General features: G+C 54.4%; 1 protein-coding gene across 2 annotated transcripts; it reads right to left on the minus strand.

Annotated features, from left to right (window-relative positions):
* Positions 1-1,425: 1,425 nt before the first annotated feature.
* RAB35 (RAB35, member RAS oncogene family) lies at positions 1,426-16,320 on the minus strand. 2 transcript variants are annotated; one of them, XM_090257946.1, is made up of 6 exons: positions 16,114-16,298; positions 10,838-10,888; positions 7,832-7,955; positions 3,827-3,951; positions 3,614-3,738; positions 1,426-2,412 (listed from the first exon to the last, which is right to left on the minus strand). In XM_090257946.1, exons 1-6 carry the CDS (start codon positions 16,163-16,165, stop codon positions 2,284-2,286), a joined length of 606 nt encoding a protein of 201 aa, XP_090114072.1. In that variant the 5' UTR covers positions 16,166-16,298; the 3' UTR covers positions 1,426-2,283. The 2 variants fall into 2 exon arrangements, with proteins under 2 accessions (XP_090114072.1, XP_090114073.1); XM_090257947.1 differs by lacking the exon at positions 3,614-3,738 and having other exon boundaries at positions 16,114-16,320.
* Positions 16,321-20,630: the final 4,310 nt, after the last annotated feature.

The raw sequence follows: 20,630 nt of genomic DNA on the forward strand, positions 1-20,630 counted from the left end.
TCCCCTGGCATCTTACCCCGTGTGCTCTCAGCCAACGCACCAGACCAGAGGAGCAGCTGCACCTGGACCAGCCTACCACGGGGAAAATGAACTTGGCTTCCCAGAGTGCCCCTGTGCCTAGACCACAACAATCTGGACACAATGGGTGGAAGAAGCCAAGCCCACCCAGAGCCCAACTGGAGGAGAGGAAACAGACCCTAGAAGAAATTTGGCAGCTTGAACCTTTATTTTTAGTACTTTTTTTAAAAAGCATAATTAGAAATTTTCAATACAGAAATAATCCTAGCAAACCATTAAAAGTTTTGTTGTTCAACAGGATTTTGCATCAGGTTCACCAGGACATCGGTCCAGCCCTGTGAGCCCCCCACCCCCACCCCCCATTCATGCGTACTAACACTTAGCGGGACAGGCACACTGTCACCAAAATCAACCCGCTACCTGGGTCTGGACATCCAGTTGCCAGATGCCTGGGCTGGAAAATTCCAGGACCCCCTCCTCTTACTGACGGAATTTGCCACCCTGGCATCACCTTGATGCTGTGAGGGGAGTGTGCTGCCCACGCCAGGACAGTCTGAGGGCAGACCACACTTTTGCTCCTGGCTCCCCAACCCGATGGGACCGGCTGCCATTTGGCCCCGTGTCCCCCCGTACCCCCCTCCCCCCACAGCACCACCCGCCCAGGCCCACAGGACTCCCCCACTCATCCTGCGGCTGCAGAGTGAAAGCCGTCACATGGAACCCCAGTTGTTTGGCAGTCTGGGGAAGTGGAGAAATGGGTCAAAGTAAACTCCCAGTTTTGATTAAAAACCCCTCAACAGTGTTCACGAGGCAAATCTGCAGTGTGATCTGTAATGATTGTCCAGTCAGGGCTTCGCCTGGAAATCGCCTAGGAAAGGAAATTAATAAAACACATCATGGTGTTGAAATAAATTATTCCCAGGTTACATGATCCTTTTAGGGGAAAGGTGAATGAAGTGTCCCAAGGAGGAGGGAAGGGGACAGTAATCAAGTGCAGATAACCCTGGTTTTCCCTCCGAGGGACCAGGGTAGGTCAGAGCGGCCGGCTCCCTGCCACAGCTGCCATTCCTTCCCACCTGCTAAGAAATCCTCATGCTACCTTTGTACAGAAACAGTTCTGTCAGTGATCTGGGGCCGCCCGCCGTCCGGCTCAGAGGGATCATCCCCACGGTCCAGCAGCACCCACTCCCCACATCGAAGACTCGGGAACTAAGTGGCAGGCCCTGGGCCGACGCAGACAAGAGTGAGAGGCTCCTTCTCCGTTCCCAAGAAATGTCCTGGAAGGCAGAGCCGCCAAGAGCCCGGCCCCACAATGACAGGAAGCCATTCACTTTTTCTAAAAACACTGGACCCAAAGGGGAGGCCACAACTTTTGCTGCTATGCCAGTCAAACCTCAGGAAGAGAACAGTGTAAGGAACTCAATTCATTTGATTTGGCTTCATTTTCTTTAGCTGTTAAAATAATGCTCCTAAGCCCCATCCCTACATGAACACACCATCTTTCTGCTGGAACTGAAACAGGTTGGTATAAATAAGCCGCAGCTCCCCAGGGTCTGTAGCTTAGAGGCGCCTAGAAGGCAGGACAAGGAGTCTGTTAGCCAAAGGGGCAGGCAGGACCTCTAAAGGGAACCCCAAGCCGACCTCAGGCCAGGCCTCCCTGGCTGCCAGAATGGTTAGGGGTAGAGAATGGGAAGGGCAGGGAGCCGGGCTGGGAACACAGACGGCGCAGGCCCCGGAGATGGGCAAGACCCTCCGTGTCAGGGACCGAAGCCGACACCGACGGCCTGCAGGAGAGAACGAGGACCGTGGAGCTCACTCTGTGAGCCCTGGCTGGCAAAAGATGTGGGTAGAGTGCGCTCCTGTCTCCTCAGGAAGCTGCTGGCAGTAAGATGGGATGGGGAGAGAGGGTCTGTGGCAGCAGGCTGGCATTAGGGGGGCAAAGCCAGAACAGGACGAGGGTGAAATGGCCGGTTAAAGCAATATACATTATGTACAGAATGGTTACTCAGTCCGCTCACTGGCAGCGTCCTCGCCGGGCCCCGGCGCCTTGGCCAGGGGCAGGGGCACCAGAAGGGAAGGGCAGGTTGTCCAACCCCTTCTTGGTACTCAAGGGAGAGGGGAGGAAGTGCAGATGGTGCCTCCAGATACAAAAACGTGGAGAATTCTTTAAATAACGGCACGAAACTGAGACTGTCCCCCGAGGAGCCCCGCAGGCCTCGGGCCAGGGAGAGGCCGCAGTGCAGTCTGCAGTGGCTGGGCGAGGCATTAGCAGCAGCGTTTCTTTCGTTTACTGTTCCTCGTGAGCTTCACCACGTCGTTCTGTTGTTGCTGCTGCTGTTTTGCTAAGTTGTCTTTCTTTGCCCGGAGGACCAGCTCTGTGATGCAGTTGAACATCTGTGAGGACGAAGGAGGCAGGGTGGGCCTCAGACCCAGTGGGGCGGCCCCGTCTCGGTCGCGCTACCTCTGCTGGCCAGCACAGCCGCCTCCCGCCTCCCAGGCTTCTATGTCTACTTGTCAATTTTCTGGTATGTATGTGAACACATCCTTCCTAGAAGGAGGTGATGAAGTATGAAGGTCAATCTCAGGATTTCCAGCCTATCTTTTATGTGTCCCCATTCCTTTCCTTCAGCTGGAATCTTCAGACAACGCAGATAAAGGTGCCCCTGCTCTGGTGACAGGCTAGAGGGACCCAAAACCTGCCCACTCCATGGCACCTCACTGCATGTCCTGCCTAGAATCTCCCCAGACCCCTAAACATCCTTGCGATGCCAGAACCCACCTACCAACCCATATTCCTGTCCTCGCCTCCACTGGGAAAGGCATCAGCAAGCAGTGGACAAAGTCTGCTTCACTTTTTCCCCACAACCCAAGGAGCAGGGACTCACCCCACCCAAATCTTCAGAAGATACCCATGGAATCTAGGGACTGTAAGTCGCTGTCCAGGGTCATATGGGCCCCACCACGGGTTCCTAACGGACAGGCCCATATTGCAACCCTAGCCTGACCGAGGCCCCGGTGTCCAGGATGCAGTAGGGATCCCGGCTTCTCAGGGCCTCTGGACCCCACACACCATGGGCAGGACTCGCCCAAAGCCTTGAGTGCAGCCAGCCTGAGCTCACAGCAAAAGGCCCAGCCCTTCTCCCACGGACTCCTGGCTGCTTTCCAGCAGTCCTGCAGAAGTGACAGGAAGCTGCCCCAGCGCGGGAGGCGCAGCTGGTCTGCTGGGGATGTGTGTCCACAGCAGGTGCCACCTGAATTTCGGAGGCCAAGGCCCCAGGGGAAGCCAGAGGGCTGAGTGGAAACCGCATGGCTGTGGTGTGGAAGAGGTCTAAGTGACTTGGCCTCTAATGACCTGGATAACATTCCTTACAAGTTGAACCCTCAGTTTCCCATTTGAAATGAGGGAATGACTGACCTCGGAGGAGTGCTGAGATATGAGCCGACACCTTTAAAGGGCCTGGCAGTTACCATGACATCTTCTGTCAGCCACCTGGGTGCCCTAGGCAGGCTAGCAGCGGGGAGAGGCGGGCCGTGGTGTGGTGGAGCGGGGCGGGGCCCCACTCCCTCCCCACCCCTGCTCCGGCCCAGGCCTCACCTCTTCCACGTTGACATTCTCCTTGGCACTGGTCTCAAACAACTGGATCCCCATCTGCCCGGCAAATTTGTAGGCATCTTCTGTCTCCACCACCTTCCGCTCAGGGTCATCGTTCTTATTCCCCACTTCAAGGCAAAGCAAAGTCAGCTGGCCCTGCAGGAGCACCCCGGCTCGCTCCAGCCCACTGTCCCCACCCCAGAGGCCCAATCTCACCTAATATTCGGCACACATCATCACAGTTCTGGTTAATTTCGTGAAGCCACCGTTTGACATTGACAAAGGACTCGGCACTGGTGACGTCATAAACCACGATGACCCCGTGGGTTCCCCGATAATACCTGTAGGGCCAGGGTCTGCGTCAGAGCTTCAGCCTACACGAGACCTGCCTGCCCACGTCCAGAGAGCAGCCAGGAACCAGGAGGGGACAAGTACTTCCCAGCAAGACACCCAGAGTCTCCCCTCTGCCTGACCGCGCCTGGACCTCTCGAACTGTACCTCACCCAGGAGGGGGTGCTTAGCAGCGCTGACTCTCACACTGTCCCCAGGCACGGTGAGGAGGGAGTGCTCGGCCCCACCATGGGCAACCAGGTCATTCACTAGCTTGAAACTTCTTTAAAGTTCTTGTTTTATCTTTAAAACTCAAGCAAGTTTGGCATTTGACGTCCCACTCTCACTACCCTTGTTAGCAGTCAAAACTGTTCTCTCTTCACATCTTAGTAAAGTGCCGTTCCAAGACGATGCCACATCTGTGGAACCCTGCCTAGGTCTGCACCCCCTCCCGTGGGGACAGGTGGGCACCTCCCATCCTGCCACTCATCCATGCTGGTGGCAGGGAGAGCATGGAACCAGTATGGGCATGCAGGTGTTCCACATATGCCACCACCCAGACCCCGTGGCAGTCAGCTAGGAGGTCTGGAAGGCAGGAGGACGTAGACATTCCCCTTCAGACACCATATCCCCAATTCATTCACATGGTTCAAGAGGACAGATGGAGGACATCAACCCAGGGAGGAAGAAGAGGGCAGGGCTTCACACTTCCCTGGAAAGCCTCCCCAGACCCCACAGCCAGGTGACACCCACCCGACACTGTAACCGCCCCAAGCTGCAAGGTTACACAGTGCTCACAGCTTTGCCATCCCCTGACAATCGAGCAGTCTAGGCACTGTGCCCTCAGAGCACCAGGTTAGTAGCAGTGGTTCGGCTTGGCGGACCCCCACCTGAGCAGGTACAGTGCAGGCCAAGAACCAGGGGAAGAAACGACTGTCCCCTGCCGGTGAAGTGTGAGCAGTGCCATGTGCTTCCAAACTCTCCTTTGCTAAAGACCTTTGGAAGATGTCGTAAATACCTACGACTCCGGCCCCACCACAGAGCGCCCCTGCTCCCTGGGAGACTCCGTCCCCTCTGGGGTCCCGGCAAGGGCCTTTATCAGAGATGTGGAGACTCAGGCTCGGAGCTGTGGCGTGAGGGGCACCAATGCCTCTGGACTTCCCGCTGCCACCCACGTCAGTAATCACTTCCACTCACCACGACCTAGCTCTGTGCCAGGCACAGCACCCAGCGCTTCCTAGCTGCTATCTAATTAATCCTTGCGACAGCCTGGTGTGACAAACAGGAGGGTCGCCGTTTCCCCAGCAAGGATGTGAGGCCGAGTGACCTGCCTGAAGTCACAGCGCCGAAGTCAGGGAACCTGGATCGAACTCCAGGACCAGGTACCAAAGGGGCTTCCCTTCCTTGTCACCGCCCCTTCCATCTCGCTCCCCCACACCCCGCTACGCACTTCCCCCCAAACCCATGCCCACAGCCATACCTCTTGGAAGGCCAAGCCCAGCTACCAAGAGGAAAGCCACTTGACAACGGGCCCTTTCCTGGCAGGCTAGCGGGAGGCCATTTCAGTTTCTCTCCTAATGCCCTGGATCAGAAGAGGCCACACTATTGCATGCTGAGCGCCCTAACCCCTGAGAAACAAACTCCTGGCCTCTTCCAAGTCTCCTCCTCTCTTCACCAGCTACCATCATGGGGTGTCAAGTCTTTCTGTGGACCCCTGGCAGGGACTGTGGAGCTCCCTGCGTCATGAGGGCAGAGTCGGGGACCCCGAGATGGAGCTACCCACAGCCTCCCCAGAAAGACAGGACAGCCAGCAGGGGCAGACCTGGTACTCACAGCAACCAGGGTCCGGTGCTGTCCCCTTCTCAAGCACCCTGAAACAAACGTGTTGCCCTCAGGCAGCTGAGTAACTCCGGGCCCCCCAACAGCTGGAAGAAGCTGTTCACCTGTCCCTGCCCTGGAAGGAGCTGCCCTCATGGCAGCCAGGGGGGCGCTGTGGCTCCTCCGCTAAGAGGGCCCTGACACCCCAGGGCCACTGCCCTGTCGGAAGCATTTCTCGCGGCCACAGGCCCAGCAATCTCCACTGCCCTGAATTCCCTGACTGGTTCTGACCCACAGGAGGCACTAGAGTACCTGCCCTCCGACTCAGCCCTAGTCCCCTGGGGGTGCGGGGCCAGCAGGGAGCAGGGCTGTGGGCTGGTTAAAGGCAAGAGCTGGGACGTCAGAGCTCAGTTCAACTCCTGACTGACCAACCAACCCTGTCACTCCGCCTTCCCCGGGCCTCACTCTTCCGGTGCACAAAATGGAAATAATCACAGGACTCTTTTTTTATCAGGATTAAATGAAATGAAGTAGGTCACATCCTCAGTGACAGTCCCAGCCCAGAGTAAGAACATCTGGGGTCAGAGGCCTTGGTCTTGTTCGGGCCTGGACACACGGGCTGCCCAATGGCGTCCATCCTACCCCAGGGAGCCTCTGACCCCAGCTGCCTTCCTTAGGGCCTCGCCAACAGTTACTAAGACACAAGGGGGCTCGGGCCGCTCATCAGCGAGGGGCTGCAGGGAGCTGCACTGGGGTTTCAGCAAGTCTCGGGCCACAGTACACAAGTGCTCACTACAGGGCTAGCCCGGTGACAGACACTCAGACACTGCTCAGGATCCAGCCCCTTGACCAGAGCCACCCAGCCAGCACCTCCTAGAGTCCCCCATGCTCCCAGCTCCTCACCCCTCACACTTCCCACCCTCAGAAGATCCTGAAGCCAGCCTGGGGTCCGACCCATTTCCATGCTGAAGGGAGTAAAGGGATCTCTGGCCAGAGAACGTCCTCACCCACCTTCCCGAGAGCCCCATGCACACAGGGACCACTGGGGGTAGACAACGGAGAGGCCTATCGAAGAAGCAACTACAGCGTGGCTCCCACTCTGGTGCATACACCACGGGGCGCAGCTCAGGTTCTGCCACCCGCGGGGAGCAGGCCCCTCTCCGAGGTTCCCTCATCTGTAAAATGAGGGCAGTAATAGTACCGCCTGCGGAGGGCTCAATGAGACCCTCGCGGGGCCCAACCACTGAGTACCTGGCACACAGGACCCAGCATGGACGCGAAGCCTAAACACAGACCCGCTGGGACGCTGAGGCACAGGCCTTCCAGGCAGCCTGTCCAAGGTCACGCAGCAGAACAGAAACGTAAACTCGGAAGCATCTGCCTCCGAAACCCTGCGCTTTCCTGGAACCTGTTCCATCAGGAGCCCGAGAAGCAGGAGCCCCGCCCCAGGACCCAGCTCTCTGCAGCTCCGACTGGGTTCTCCTCCTGTTTGCAGCTACGAGGCACAAAGGCGCTGTGGCAGCCCAGGAGGGCCACCAGCCAGGTGAGCGGGCTCCCAGTAACCAGCTCTGCGGCGGCCAAGTAGTGGCCTCCCGACAGCCAATCCTGTGCACCAGCTCCCCTTCCAGGCCTCTGAAGAGAGAAGCCAGCTCCACGGTGTCAGGCTGGTGCAGAAGGGGGTGCTGCACAGCTGACCCAAGCTGTCACAACTCGCACCCCAACAAGATAACTGTCTGACTGAGTGAACACGGGGTGAAGCCAGTATCACCAGTGTCCCATTTTACAGACAGAAGAACCGAAGGCCAGAGCGCAAGCTGACTGCTCCGTACTGTCCTGCCAGCCCACAGAGCCAGGGCGCTCAGCCACTGCCCGTCACAGCAGCAGCCGCACCCCACCCCTCTTCCTCTCACGTCTTTAGGAAGAGGAGGGCACAGTGTGACACCACTAACTGCGGCCAGCAAGGAGCTTACCTCCCACCCAGTGACATGTCTACCATGACCGGGACTCATCACTCAACTGTGTCCCAGCGTTGGTGGCGAGGGGTCAGAATGGGGGCCGGCCAGCCTGACTCACGTGGAGGTGATGGTGCGGAAGCGCTCCTGCCCAGCCGTGTCCCAGATCTGCAGCTTCACCTTCTCCCCATTGATCTCCACGGTCCGAATCTTGAAATCCACGCCGATCGTGGTGATGTAGCTGCCTGCACACACAAACACACACACACAAACGCATGTTATCAAGGCCCACAGGAGCCCCAGTCAGACTAAACTGTACTCACTCTGGGCCCAGCACATTCAAGGTCCCAGGAACATAGTTACAAATGAGGAAGACATGGTCCCTGCTGTGATGGAGCCCCACAGAGACCACAGACAAGGTGAGGGCACAGATAGGATACAATGACAGCGATAAAGGAGACAATTTCAAGAGTGATGAGAGCCACAAAGGAAATAAAGCCGGGGATGTGACTCAGGGAAGGAATAGGCTCTTTTAATTAGAGTGGCTGGGCTGTTTGTTAGCAATGGCCTGAGAACTACGGGAGACATATCATGCACTCTGTTTTTCTTTTCTATTTTATTCCGAACATTTTAAATGACCTTCCAAAATTAACTTTCTAACACACAAGTCATGACCTGCGATTTGAAAAACAATGCTCCAAGCAGAGGGGACAGTAGCAAAAATAGCAGGAGGGAACGGGCCATGTGAGGTTAAGCACGGAGTTGGAGGAAGGTAGGGGGTGCGAGGCCTATCTCGGGTCACTGGTACCACTTGGAGAGCTTGGACTTTCTCTTGTGTGTGACAGGAAGACACTGAAGGTTTTAATCAGAGCGTGAGCTGCATTATAAACAGCAGTCCCGGGCTGTCTGTGTGAAAGATGGAGTGGAAGAGAATTTCTGGTCCATGTAAGTCTCGTCCGTGCTTACAAAGGTCCGAATGCTAAGAAGACAGGTTTCCACTCCGTTTAGAGCTTACAGTATAACACAGCGCTGCGGACAAGACACACACACAACTGAATATAGTCTATAAAGTGTCAACCTCTAAAGGAAAGGTCAAAGTTCAACATGGGCTGGAGATCAAGGAAGGTTTTGGGGAGGCAGTCACATTGGGGCCTACCTTGAAATAGGTAAAATATCAAAGGTTGAGATCAGGTTGGGGGAGACTTCCCACCCAGAGGGAAAAAGCAGAGGCCAGACACAGAGAAAACCCTGAGCAACAAGCCAGCCCCGGCGCTCCACAGCAGCTGGCGGCAGAATGAGCGGGTGAGCGGGAGAGCTCGTGAAACAACGAAGAAGGAACAGCGGGAGCAAGGAAGCTGGGAAGGGGCGCTGAAAATAGACGATGAAGACCAGTGGTTTTCAGCGGGAGGACTGTCCTCACAGAGGACACTGGGCAGTGTCAGGAGACATTTTTGGTTGTCACAGCTGGGGAAGCAGAAGGCAATGTTACTGGTGCCTGGTGGGTGGGGTCCAGGGACTTTAGTCCACATCCTTTACAGAACGGCCCCCACAACGCAGAGTCACAGGGCCCAGGGTGTCAACGGTGCTGAGGTGGAGAAACCTTGCTATAAACTCTGCTCACCCAGAAGAGGGCCGCTGAGGAGCCGCATACTAGCAAGAAGAATTCAGCAGCCTGATGGGGGCTGGGAGGGCGCTGCTATAATGCTTCAGGCTAGAACCAACTAAGATACTGGTAGTGGAAATGGGGAGGGGCAAGACTGCAAAAGAGAGCCCTCCAGGAGTAGAAGCCAATAGGAGGGGAAGTCAGAGGGACATAACAAGGAAGAAGAATAACAACCAGCATGAGAAGCTGGCCCTTTGGTGACCACTTGTGAACAGAAGGCACCAGCAACAACAAACCGCTGGCATGTACTGAAAGGTTACTGGGTCCCAGGCGCTGTGACGTGCAGTGTCCCAAAGGACCCTGGCAATAACCCTTCGTGGAAAGGGCGATGGGCAGCCCCACGTTACAGATGAGCCGTGGCTCAGCCTCACGGTCACAGACAACGCTTCCCACTCGGCACACCAGCGCTGCCACGGGGCCACTGCTAGGAGGAACCCACTTTTCCGCCGAGACAGGCGTGAGCCATGCAATCACTTCCTGGTTTTAGTTCACCCCTTAACCACATCATAGGGGATTCCCTCCAGGGCAGTCCCACTTCACCCTTGGCCAGAGAGGCCGGCCAGCCAGCCAGCCCGAAGCCTCTGCAATGAACCTGCTGTATTCACCAAAGACACGTCCACTTCACCAGTGATCAGGGAGGTACAAACTTCAATGAGACAGCACTTTCTGCTGACTGGCTTAGCAAAGATGAAGACTCCCAAGACCCAGCAATGATGGGCACTAACCCCCTCCTCCGCTCACTTAGTACAGCTTCTCTGAAAGCTCAGTTCCGAGAACCGCGAAGAAGTTAAATGTAGATACCCCTGACCTAGCGACTCCTCTGCTATACGGGAATAAAGATACGATGTTCCCCAAGAAACGCAGCATCACTGCGACGAGAAGCTGCCAGGAAGCTTGTGCACAGCAGAGCACCGCTAAGGAACCAAGAGCATCCATGCACAGCCCAGGAAACCAGAGCCACTCAAAAGAGCCAGAGGTCTGTATGCAGCCGTGGAAGGGTGATCCCTCACACGCTGAGGGGAAGGCTAGTTGCTGACCTACTGCATGTGGAGTGGAGAAGAAAAGTCACAAAGACAGACACCATGCTGAACAGTGGCTACCAGGTCACCAGAAGGGGCAGGTGAAGGAGAAGCTTTCATTTTTCACTTTATTAAGTTTTCCTGCTTGAAATTTTACACAGCCATGTACTAACTTGTAGTTTTTTTTAAACTTTTTTTTCTTTTTTAAACGTTGGGGCACAGTAAGACCCTGGGTGGCCAAAGTACAGGCCTGTAAAGGATTTTTTTGAACCAGACAGACCAAGACCAACCACAAAGCTAACCTGGGCCTCCCTGCTTCTCCTTCTCTCCGCCTTCAATCAGAATGACAAGGTTTCCGACATGAAGCAGAGGCCGCTGTGCTCTGGCGCCAGAGAAAGAGATTTCAGAACCCAAACACCCAGCAGCACCCCAGGGGCACACTCACCTGAGAAAGTGTTGTCTGCAAAACGTAACAATAAACTGCTCTTGCCCACACCTGGAGGAGAGAAAGCAGGAGGTGAGAGGAGGCACGGGTGCCCTCCCTCCACCCCAGTCTCTCTTTCCCCGGGGAGATGACACCCAGGTCCTAACTCTTAAGCTCAGCTCCCTCCTCAACGCTGCTTTTGATCTCAAGCAGCCACGCACGAGAACATCTCCCTCACCCAATCTCTGACCTTTTCCTCCGTCCCCGTGTAAGACAAGCTGCCCCCCAAAGGCCCAGGGGAGAGACAGGAAAGAGACTCATGCCCAGGTCCTGTGAGGAGGGCTAGCTCCACCAACCCAATGACAGAACTAAATAAAGCAGGGGAAGGTCAACCAAACGATACTGGCCCCCAAGTGCATCTAAGACGTGGTCCGAGAAAGCTGCACGCCGTGCGGAGCCTCAGGGGAGCGGTGTGAGGCCCTGCGGAGCTGGACAGAACCCTTGAGATCATCGGGGCTATGTTGCAGGTGAGGAAACTGAGGCCCAGACAACTCAAACCAGCTGCCAGCCACCCTACCCCGGTGATGTCACTGCCAGCTGGGTCAGTGCGGGGCAGCTGTCTGCCATGCACCTGTCAGCCCAACAGCTCCCATGTGCCCGGACCATTTCACCTGCCACAGCATCTGCTGGCACATCTGTTCCCAGAACAGGCAGAACCCTCCTAAGCTCGGCTTCCCTTTACGCCAACACACAGCAGCTTTAGCCTGCCAGGTGCAACTGTCCTGTGTCCTTCTGTCCCATCCCCTACCCCTGCCACCCTTAAGGCCAGCTGGGTCAACTGACCACAGCAGGAAAGAATTGACACGCATAGAGCACTGTGAGTGGTGGGCACTTTGATGCTCCTATAATTCCAACTGCATCTCTTACAATAAGGTAACTGAGGCTCCAAGGAGCTAAGCAGCTGGCCTAGGGGCCTCGCAGGAAGTGGGAGCTGAAATCTGAACCCGGGGCTATGGGAGCTCTAAAGCTCCTTCCAATACATACCACCTGAGCCTGCAGAATCTTCTTGCTTCTGTTTCAGGAAGTGGAATACAAAGACCCCAAAGGGGCTCCTGCATCTCACTCCTGGTTGACTTTTAGGAACAGTGTTATCAAAGCTAGATTTTAAGAACTCTTAGCCTAGGGTCTCAGAAACCCCCACAGCTAAGTGCACATTTTAAGTGTAAGCACATATCTGTGGGGAGGAGCCCGCAGCGGCCACCGCCTCTCAGAGAGGGCCCCGGCTGGGCCCCGGCCCCACTGTGCTGCTCTAACCCTAACTGACCCAGACGTCCTCTCTGAGCAGTCCTCTCTGATGGTCTCTGTCCAGGGAAGCCCAGGAGAACTTGTTCACGGAGCAAACCTGGGCCTGACCGTCCCGAAGGCAGGCTGGGGGTGCTGCGCCCACAGTCCCTGCTGCTCAGCCGGTGCCTGCAGCACTCTTACTCAGAACCACTTCCTCATTGCTGCCTCGGCGAGGGAGGCTTCCTGCTGAGCCCAAGGAGAGCCCAAGTCCTGGGCTGGGTCCCTTACACGCTCTGCCCCACGCCAACACCCCTCAGGCCCTGCCGGCTCCTTTGCTTCCTCCTGGAGTCTTCTGGGTCTGCTTATTCAGCGAAAAGCTGTGTCTGGGCAACTAGGCTGAGTTCCTCCAGAAAGGAGGTCTCGCCTCACATACCCTGGACAGCCAATGTGCTGGAAGCCAGGCCCAGCAATAGCAGGCGCCAGCAAAACAGTGTGTAATGAATCGTGCTGAAGCGGATGCCAATCACACTGACAGCTGTGCCATCTAACGCTATGACTGCAGCAGGAACAGGAACCAAAGCAGTGATTTTCAAACTTTTGGGGACAGCAGAATCCTTTTCTTATATTAAATTTTATCTGACTCCCATCTATCTGAATAGACCACAGGGAGGTGCTCTCTCTGCAGGAAGAATTGAGGCAGCAGCGTCCCCTCTAGCATGGCCTCTCTGGGTCCCCATCACTTACCCCCACGCTCCTCCGCAAAGCTTCTAAAAACCACCAGGCCGCAGAAAGACCACTAAAATCACCAATCTACGGCTCCTCCGAGCCTTAGTTTGGGCCTGACACCAACCTCCAGCACTGCTCTTCCCTTTAAAAGGAACAGACGCCCACCCTGAGAAATGCCATCCCCTAAATATCCCTGGGAGCAGCCTCCTTGGGAAAGCACACTGCCACCATCCATCCCACAACACTGGCCTAAGTGAGAAAGTGACAAGTCCCGATCTACCTTCACCACAGAAGTCAACAGCTTCCCAAGGGCCATATCTAGTGTGAAACCAAACCAGTCCACCCCATCACCTTCAGCCTGCAAGGAACAGAGGCTGGCACTCGATGTCTCCTGGCAGCCAGCAGACACAGCTCTGTCCAGCAAGCCCTCCCAGAGCACCCCCAGCCGTCACCATGCTCCCCCCCACCCCCGCACCATGCCTCGTGGGCTCCACAAATGCTCTGGCCCTCAAAAATCCTCCCCAAGAGTCCTCGTCCTCAGCCCTACTCCTCCCTTGGACTGTGGTTCCACTCCTCTCTGCTTCATTCTTGACTGTTGAAGACCTTTAGACCTTCAAGTAAAGTGTTCTCAGTTTTAAACCTGGCTCAGTAACTAATTCACTGTATAGCCCCAGAGAAGTCACTTCCCCTCTCTCAGCCTCAGGTCACTCATCTGTAAAGTGAGAGGCTCCAAGGAGCTGTGGGGGCTGCTCCAGCCTCCAGGTTCTAAGAAGGAGGACGGCTGGCCCCATGGATCGGATGAAATGCTGTTACAAACCAGCCCCTGTCAGACATAAGGGCAAGTGTAGAACCTCAGGCATAAAGAAGAGCTGCAGAAGCTGAGGGAATGTCTTCTAGAAGCGTGTACAATGTGGCAGAGTGGGAAGAACTCTAGATTTATAAAGAAAGAAACTAACATTCACTGAGGGCCTACTGTTTACCGGCCTGAGGCCAGCTGCTCACACACGACCAGGAGCATTAGCGTCTGGCTTTGCCACTGATGAGCTGGGTCACTTTGGGCAAGTCAGCCGGCTCCTCGCGACCTAGTTTGGTTCTCTGACAAACTACACAGGCAAAGAGTGAGAAGCAGATGAGAGAGTGTCTGTGAAATCATTTGATGAACCTTAAGGAAGCCTCCACTCAAGGAGCCCCGGCCAGGGGAGAGAACGATGTGCATCTCCTTGCTCCATGGCCGAAGCTCACTTTGAACTTCCACGGCTACCAGCGCCCAGGCTCCTAAGCATTCGGCTTTGAGCATCAGCTCCCTGTCAGGAGAAATTAAACTGCAAAGCATTTGTCTCCTCTTCACGCCGTAGTCCTCCACGATCAGACTGAACTAGGAGCCAGGTCAATCTTGACCCAGTGCGTCCTCTCCCACACCTGATTTCTGAGTGACAGATCAATACCCCGTGCAAAGTGTGCTGTGAGAAAGGGGGCCAAACCGTCCCCTGGGCTGGACGGAGAACAAAAGCCAACAAGAAGCCACATCTTCTTGCTGAGTTTATGCTTTTAATTTTTGGATATCAACACAGGTCCTAGATGTCTTGCAAAGGGATAAGGACCCCTGACCATTGTGAGCTGACTTTGACTCCTAAAGGGGAGAAATCACTCCGAGGCCAGCCCCTCGGGACCAAGGCCAGGGCTGAAATTAAGTCCTGTAAAGGCCCAAGCCCGGGGACCCAGAGGAATGCCAGAGGCCACCTCCAAGAGCAGGTCTACACAGCTTGTCTGGTTTTCTGTCACTAAAACCACAACCTCCTCCTTTCTAACTTCTTCCCCACCACAGCAACTCTTCATCTCGCAGTGAGCCCCTCATTTTTCCTCTTACCTCTCCCTTCCACCAGTAACCACGGAAACCTCAGCCGTCCTTCACCTGATCCAAACCACCAGCCACATCCCAATCCAGCTCCACAGTGAGACCAAAACCCACCCACTTCCCTGACCCAGCTATGACCCTGTTGCCCAACACTCCTCCATCAGGGTCTTACAACCCCTGTGGTTTGGTCCCCTCTTTCCTTAGCGGGCCATGGGCTCCACCTCCAGCCTGGCCTCTGCCCCCAGTCACGTGGCCCCCTTGCCCACATCCAACTCAGGCCTGGCCTGGTGTGTCAATTCTGTGAGCTCCCAGCCTCCTTCCCCATCATACAACCCCGGCGCCTCAGCCAGGCTCCCACGGACCTCCCGAGGCCTGTCCCCCTGACCTCTTGGTCCCTCCATACACCTGCATACCTGCCACACTCCAAACCTCTAAAACCCTCCCTTCCCCAGATGCCAGCCTATCACTTCTAGGAACACTTCATATTCATTCATTCAACAAACACGTGTGAGACGCCTCCTGGGCGCCAGGCATGCGATGGGCACCGGAGAGGCTGCAGTGCCCAGGGGTGTGGGCGGGACACTGCTGACCCAGCTCCAACACCTGCCTGGCACACAGACAGCACATAAGAGCAGACGAAGACAGAACACACACTATGTGCCAGGCCCCGTTCCAATCACCGTGGAAGGTTATCTCATCCGCCACTCCATCAGCCCAGTGAGGCAGATCCCCAAATTCCATTTCACAGATGAGGAAGCAGAACCACAGAGACAGCGAGCAATAGGAATCAGGCAGGAAATGCGCCCGGCCCTGTGCGAAGTGCTTTACCTGCCTTACCTTATTTAAACCTTCACAGTAAGCCCGTGAGGAAGGTGCTGGGAACACCCCCAATTGGCAGAGAAAGAAACCGAGGCTTACAAGAATATTGACAATCACACATCAACAGAACACAGCTGTGCCAGGCCGGTGCTCAGCACCTTCCCAGCTTTATGTCATCGCACCCTCACACCACCCAGCGAGGCATGTCCCCGCTTCTCAGATGAGGAATCTGAGGCTCAGAAAGGCGAAACAACTTGCCCAAGGTCAGAGTGAGGAAGCTGGTAGTCCCAGGACTCGAACCCAGGGGTCTCCAACTCCAGTGATCGCGCGACTTGACCAAGGTCACACGTGAAGAAGCGGCAGGCGCGGTGTGTGGACCGGACGCCCCAGCCCCGACCTCTACTCCCCTGGCTGCTCCGCCCCGCGGTCCCGCGCCCCAACCTCTCCTTGGGGCGGCCCGGAGCCCCTCGGCGCACCCCTGGGGCAGGCGGCCGCCGGGCAGCCCCGCCCGCTCAGATCGGGCCGGCACCTCCCCGCCCGTCTGCCCGCGCCGAGGCCCCCGCGGGCCGCGCCCGGCAGGGCCCACGCCGCCTCTGGCCGCCTCGGCCCTCACCGCTGTCGCCGATGATGAGCAGCTTGAAGAGGTGGTCGTAGTCCCGGGCCATGGCGGGCGGGGGAGGCGCGGGCAGGCGGGCGGGGTGGGTGCTGGCCTCGCGATCCGCAGCTCTCTCCCGGCTGCTCCGGCAGCGGCGGATCCACTTCCCGAACAAACAGCCGGAACTGACAGAAACACCTCCCTCCGCTCCCCCTCCTCCTCCTCTTCAGCAGCCGCTGCCGCTGCCGCCGCCTCTCTCCTTCCCGCCCCGCCCCGCCACTGCGCAGGCGCAGCCTCTGGCACCGCCTGTGCGCAGCCGCGCCCTCTCCCCGCTCGCGCACCGCGCCTGCGCTTTGACAGTTGCGCCGGGGCGGGCCTGCTTGCTCGCTGCCTTTTTGGTGAACATAGCTCCTATCCGCGGCCGTGAGGGCTCGGATAGCTGAGCTGCTGTCCAGCCCCTAACTGAAAGAAGCGACAGTGCCGGTGAAGCTCGGCCGTGGTCCGGGACGGACTCGCTCCTTCGTCTTCAAGCCCCGTAAGTGCCGCGGTGAAGGAAAGACAGGCGCACGGTGACTGTGGGGGCGGGGCTTACGCAGGGCTCCCGGTTTCTCGAGGCGGCGGACTCGGACACTCCGCCCCCTTTCCGCATCGACACCGCCCCCGGGGTGCTGGCTCCGGCCCCCCACGGTGTCCCGGGCATGTGGACTGGACGCCAAAGCGATTGGTGGCTGCTGAGTTTTACGAGACAGGAGTCGCCTGCCGGAGCTTAGCGGGTTAGGAGTGTGGCCTTTGAGGTCAGCTCTGGGCCGAAGTCACATCCTAACCCTGTAACCTCTTAGAGCCTGAGTTGCCTTCTTGGGAAAAATGGGGGGAGAATAGTTCGATTCAGAATCCCGTCCAGCTTGACGCTGAGCCTGGGAGATTAGTGACCCAGTGTGTAAGACGCAGCCCGAGACCAAAAGCAGCAGCTCCCTGGGCTTCCATTTCACGACAGCTACACAGCTTAAGAGTTACGCGGTTGGGAAGATTTGGGCCCTCAGAAGAGGTATTTGCTCTATCGTCATCAGCTCCGTTTTTTGTTTTCTTTTTCCAGCTTTAGAGTAAGTTCTCACCTGTCCTAAAAACGGGGCGCTCCTACTGCCATCCTCATTATAGAGTTGCAGAGATTTGTAAGTACCCTATAACCCCGTCCCTTTCCAGTAGAGTCCTTGTTAGCTATTTCTACTTTATCCAGCGTATTTTTAAATCTTGACTATAGCCCTGACAGATGTGGCCCAATGGGTTGGGCATTGAACCACAAAGCAAAAGGCTGCCAGTTTGATTCCTGGTCGGGGCCCATGCCTGGGTTGCAGGTTCAGTCTCAGGCCAGGTGCATGCGAGAGGCAACTGACCGATGTTTCTCTCCCACTCCTTCTCCTTCCCTTCCCCTCTCTCTGAAAATAAATAAAAATATTTTAAAGCAATAAATGAATCTTGACTATAAAAAGTAGTGCTCATGTTGTTTTTTAATATGTACAGTTTACCAAAAAGTACAAGTTACTATTTTTTTTCAGACCCAATCTTCAAAGGTAACCTCTTAATGTTTCATGAGTACCTTAAAATGCTTAAATGTTGAATGAATGTCCTTCAATGAGTTTTCTATGCCTATGCACACACATGTGTATGTATAGTTGCCTTTATTTTTTTAATTGATTTTAGAAACAGAAACCAATTTGTTGTTCCACTTATTTGTGCATTCATTGGTTGCTTATTGTGTGTGCCCTGACCAGAGACTGAACTCGAAACTTTGACATGTCAGGCTGACACTCAAACCACCTGAGTGAGCTACCTGGCCAGCACATGGAGTGTCTGACTCAAGCTTTCAGTTGTTTTTGCAGAAGCTGAGAATCAGTATGGTGATGTCAAAAGAACATGGAATCTGAAGCTACTAGCTGGGAGAGGAGCTGCTCATATGACCGTAGAGAAATGGTCCTTCTTGTTCTGGGAACGGTTAGTGGAACCCTCTTTGATCCAGCCGTTTTGTTTAGGAAATATAAGGAAAAAAGGAAGCCTCAGTGTAGCCACCGGGGAAGCACACTCAACCCTGACCAGCGAGTGAGCCAGGAGACCACTCCAGACCATCTTCTCAACCTGCATGGTGGAGTCAAAGAGACTTTGGTTCTTATGCTAGCTTTGAAATCCTGGCTCCATCCCTTAAAAGCTTTCACGTCACAATGTCTCAGAACACCAGGTTCCACAGAGGTTACTTGTGAGGATTAGAGCTTTGTAAATCACCTGGAACACAGAGGCCTAGTATTTCATTTTACTGCGCTTCACAGATACAGTGTAGTGCGTTTTTTACAAATTGAAAGCAAGATCCTCCACCAGCAAAAGGATTATAATTCACTGAAGGCTCAGACGGTAGCATTTTTTAGAATAACATATTTTTAGACATAATGCTATTGCACTCTTCAGACTACAGTATAGTACGAGCATAACTTTTATGTGGACCTGGGAAACCAAAAAACTCATGCAGCTGCCTTTATTGTGATACTCGCTTTACTGTGGTGGTCTGGAACTGAACCCAGTGTCTCTAAGGTCTGCCTGTACAAGCGTGTGACAGACAGTAACTAGTGCTCCTAACCAAGGTCACTGCACGCCGACACATGCATCCTTTGAGCCATTTCCTAGAGTAGACTAGCATACATTTCCAAGGCAGCCTCCTGACATCAGGGGAGCAGGACTGGCCATTATGAAGACCAGATTCCTGACTTGCCTGCATGTGTGTTCTGGAAAGTAATAGGCATTAATTCCTTCAGTTATTTAGTAACTAATTATTTAATGAATGCTATTTGTTCATTATGTGCCACAGACAGTAGAAAAGAGCCTTTTCCCTCCAGGAGCTTATAGTTCCATCAGAATAAGACATATTCATAAGGAATTAAAAATACACACAATGCAATAGATAAAATAGCTGTCAAATAAGCAGTCTAGACTTCAGAGGAGGAGCACTATCGCTTTTAGCTAAAATGATGGGGAAGAGATTTCCTGATGGAATTGGAATTTAGAGACCTTTGAATATCAGATGTATTAAACAGCCACTGTCACAGCCTCTGAGAATCATCAGTTTGGGCCTTAAGGGGTAATTCGCTATAGGACAGGATATATGTCTGGCATCCCAAAAATGAAGCTCTGATTGTATTTCTTGTAGAGACGCTATTTTATATTTATTTAAACTACAGTTTAATGAATGGAGCTATGTTTTGGTAGACAGATAAATAGACAGGATATATCTATATAAATCAACTTTCATGACCTGAGGTAAGGTTCAGTATGCACTACTGACGGGAAACTGTTCACTGTGCCCAACGGCTAACTTACAGATGAGCTTTTGCAGCGCCACCTGTTTGTACATTAGAAACCACACTGGGGAGGCACTGAAAGTTTTTGAGCAGAGGAGCAATATCAAAATGTTAGTTTAGGAAAGTAATCTAGTGCAAACATGCAGAATGGGTTTCAGCTGCAGAACTTTAAAGGTTATTACTGAAGCCCAGGTGTGAGGTAACAGCAGGAAGGGACAGATGCAGAAGGCAATATGCAAATATCAACCAAAGCTGCATTAAAAAAGAAAATCACATACCTGACAATTCATTTGCTAATTCAGAAAATACCGTGGGCTTACTAGGTGCCAGGCAGCAAAACAAAGCCCCATCCTCATGGAGCTTACGGTTCCTTCAGCAGATACCTGAGGGCTTACTGTGTGCCAGACACTGAGCTGGAGAGTTAGCAGTAAATAAAACTCACATCCCTGCTTTCATGGAGCTCATGTTCTGGTAGAGAATGCAAATGTGTCTGAAGAAAAAAAGGAAAGTAAGGGAGACGAGTTTGCAGAGGTTCACAGGGACAGGGACACGATGGAGGTGGTGGGTATATACTGTTCATTTAGGACGTTTGGCAGTGAATGAAAAGAGCAAAAGGATGGGTGGTGAGAACAGTGGTGTTGAATGCAGTATTTTCAGGGTAGCAGAGGTAGAGGATTAGCAGCCAGCGAATGGTAAAGCGAGCAGCAAGGACTGAAGAAGAGCTTAGCTGGTAAAGAGGAGTGACAGTGCCCTGTCGCCAGTGGGGAGGCTAAGAGGGTAGAGAGAGCGCCCCTCAAGCTGAGGCCTTGGAGACAGAGCCAGCAGCGCCTCGAGGGTAGTAGTGGGGGAGAGAAGGGGTAGCCCAGCCTAGGCCTGGAGGGACCTGTGAAATCCAGGTTTCAGATGGGTCAGCACTGGGTTCTAAAGTGGCAGGGAAGGAAACACACACTGCAGTCCTGGAAGAAGGGAAAAGTGGATATAAACGGGACTTCAGAGATCCCAGGTAAAGTGAATGTCAGGGACTTTAAATGAGCCAAGATGGGGCACCATCCAATATGCTGGCCCAAGAGGGAAGGAATAATAGGAAACTGCATCTGGTCTTCCTTGATAGAACTGGAAATTGGCCTTTTACCCCATACCTGCATGACTAATGCTCATACCAAGACTTGGCAATGGCTCTGCCCTGCCCTTAGG

This window comes from Furipterus horrens, unplaced genomic scaffold, assembly GCF_987537825.1.
Source record: "Furipterus horrens unplaced genomic scaffold, mFurHor1.1.pri manual_scaffold_11, whole genome shotgun sequence".
In the NCBI taxonomy this organism is placed as follows: Eukaryota; Metazoa; Chordata; class Mammalia; order Chiroptera; family Furipteridae; genus Furipterus; species Furipterus horrens.

Coding starts and splice junctions, on each gene's coding strand:
- RAB35 (XM_090257946.1), bottom strand. CDS start 16,165: ATGGCCCGGGACTACGACCACCTCTTCAAGCTGCTCATCATCGGCGAC. Junction 10,889..16,113: donor GCTCATCATCGGCGACAGCG/GTGAGGGCCGAG, acceptor TCTCTCCTCCAG/GTGTGGGCAAGAGCAGTTTA. Junction 7,956..10,837: donor TGCAGACAACACTTTCTCAG/GTGAGTGTGCCC, acceptor TTGTGTGTGCAG/GCAGCTACATCACCACGATC.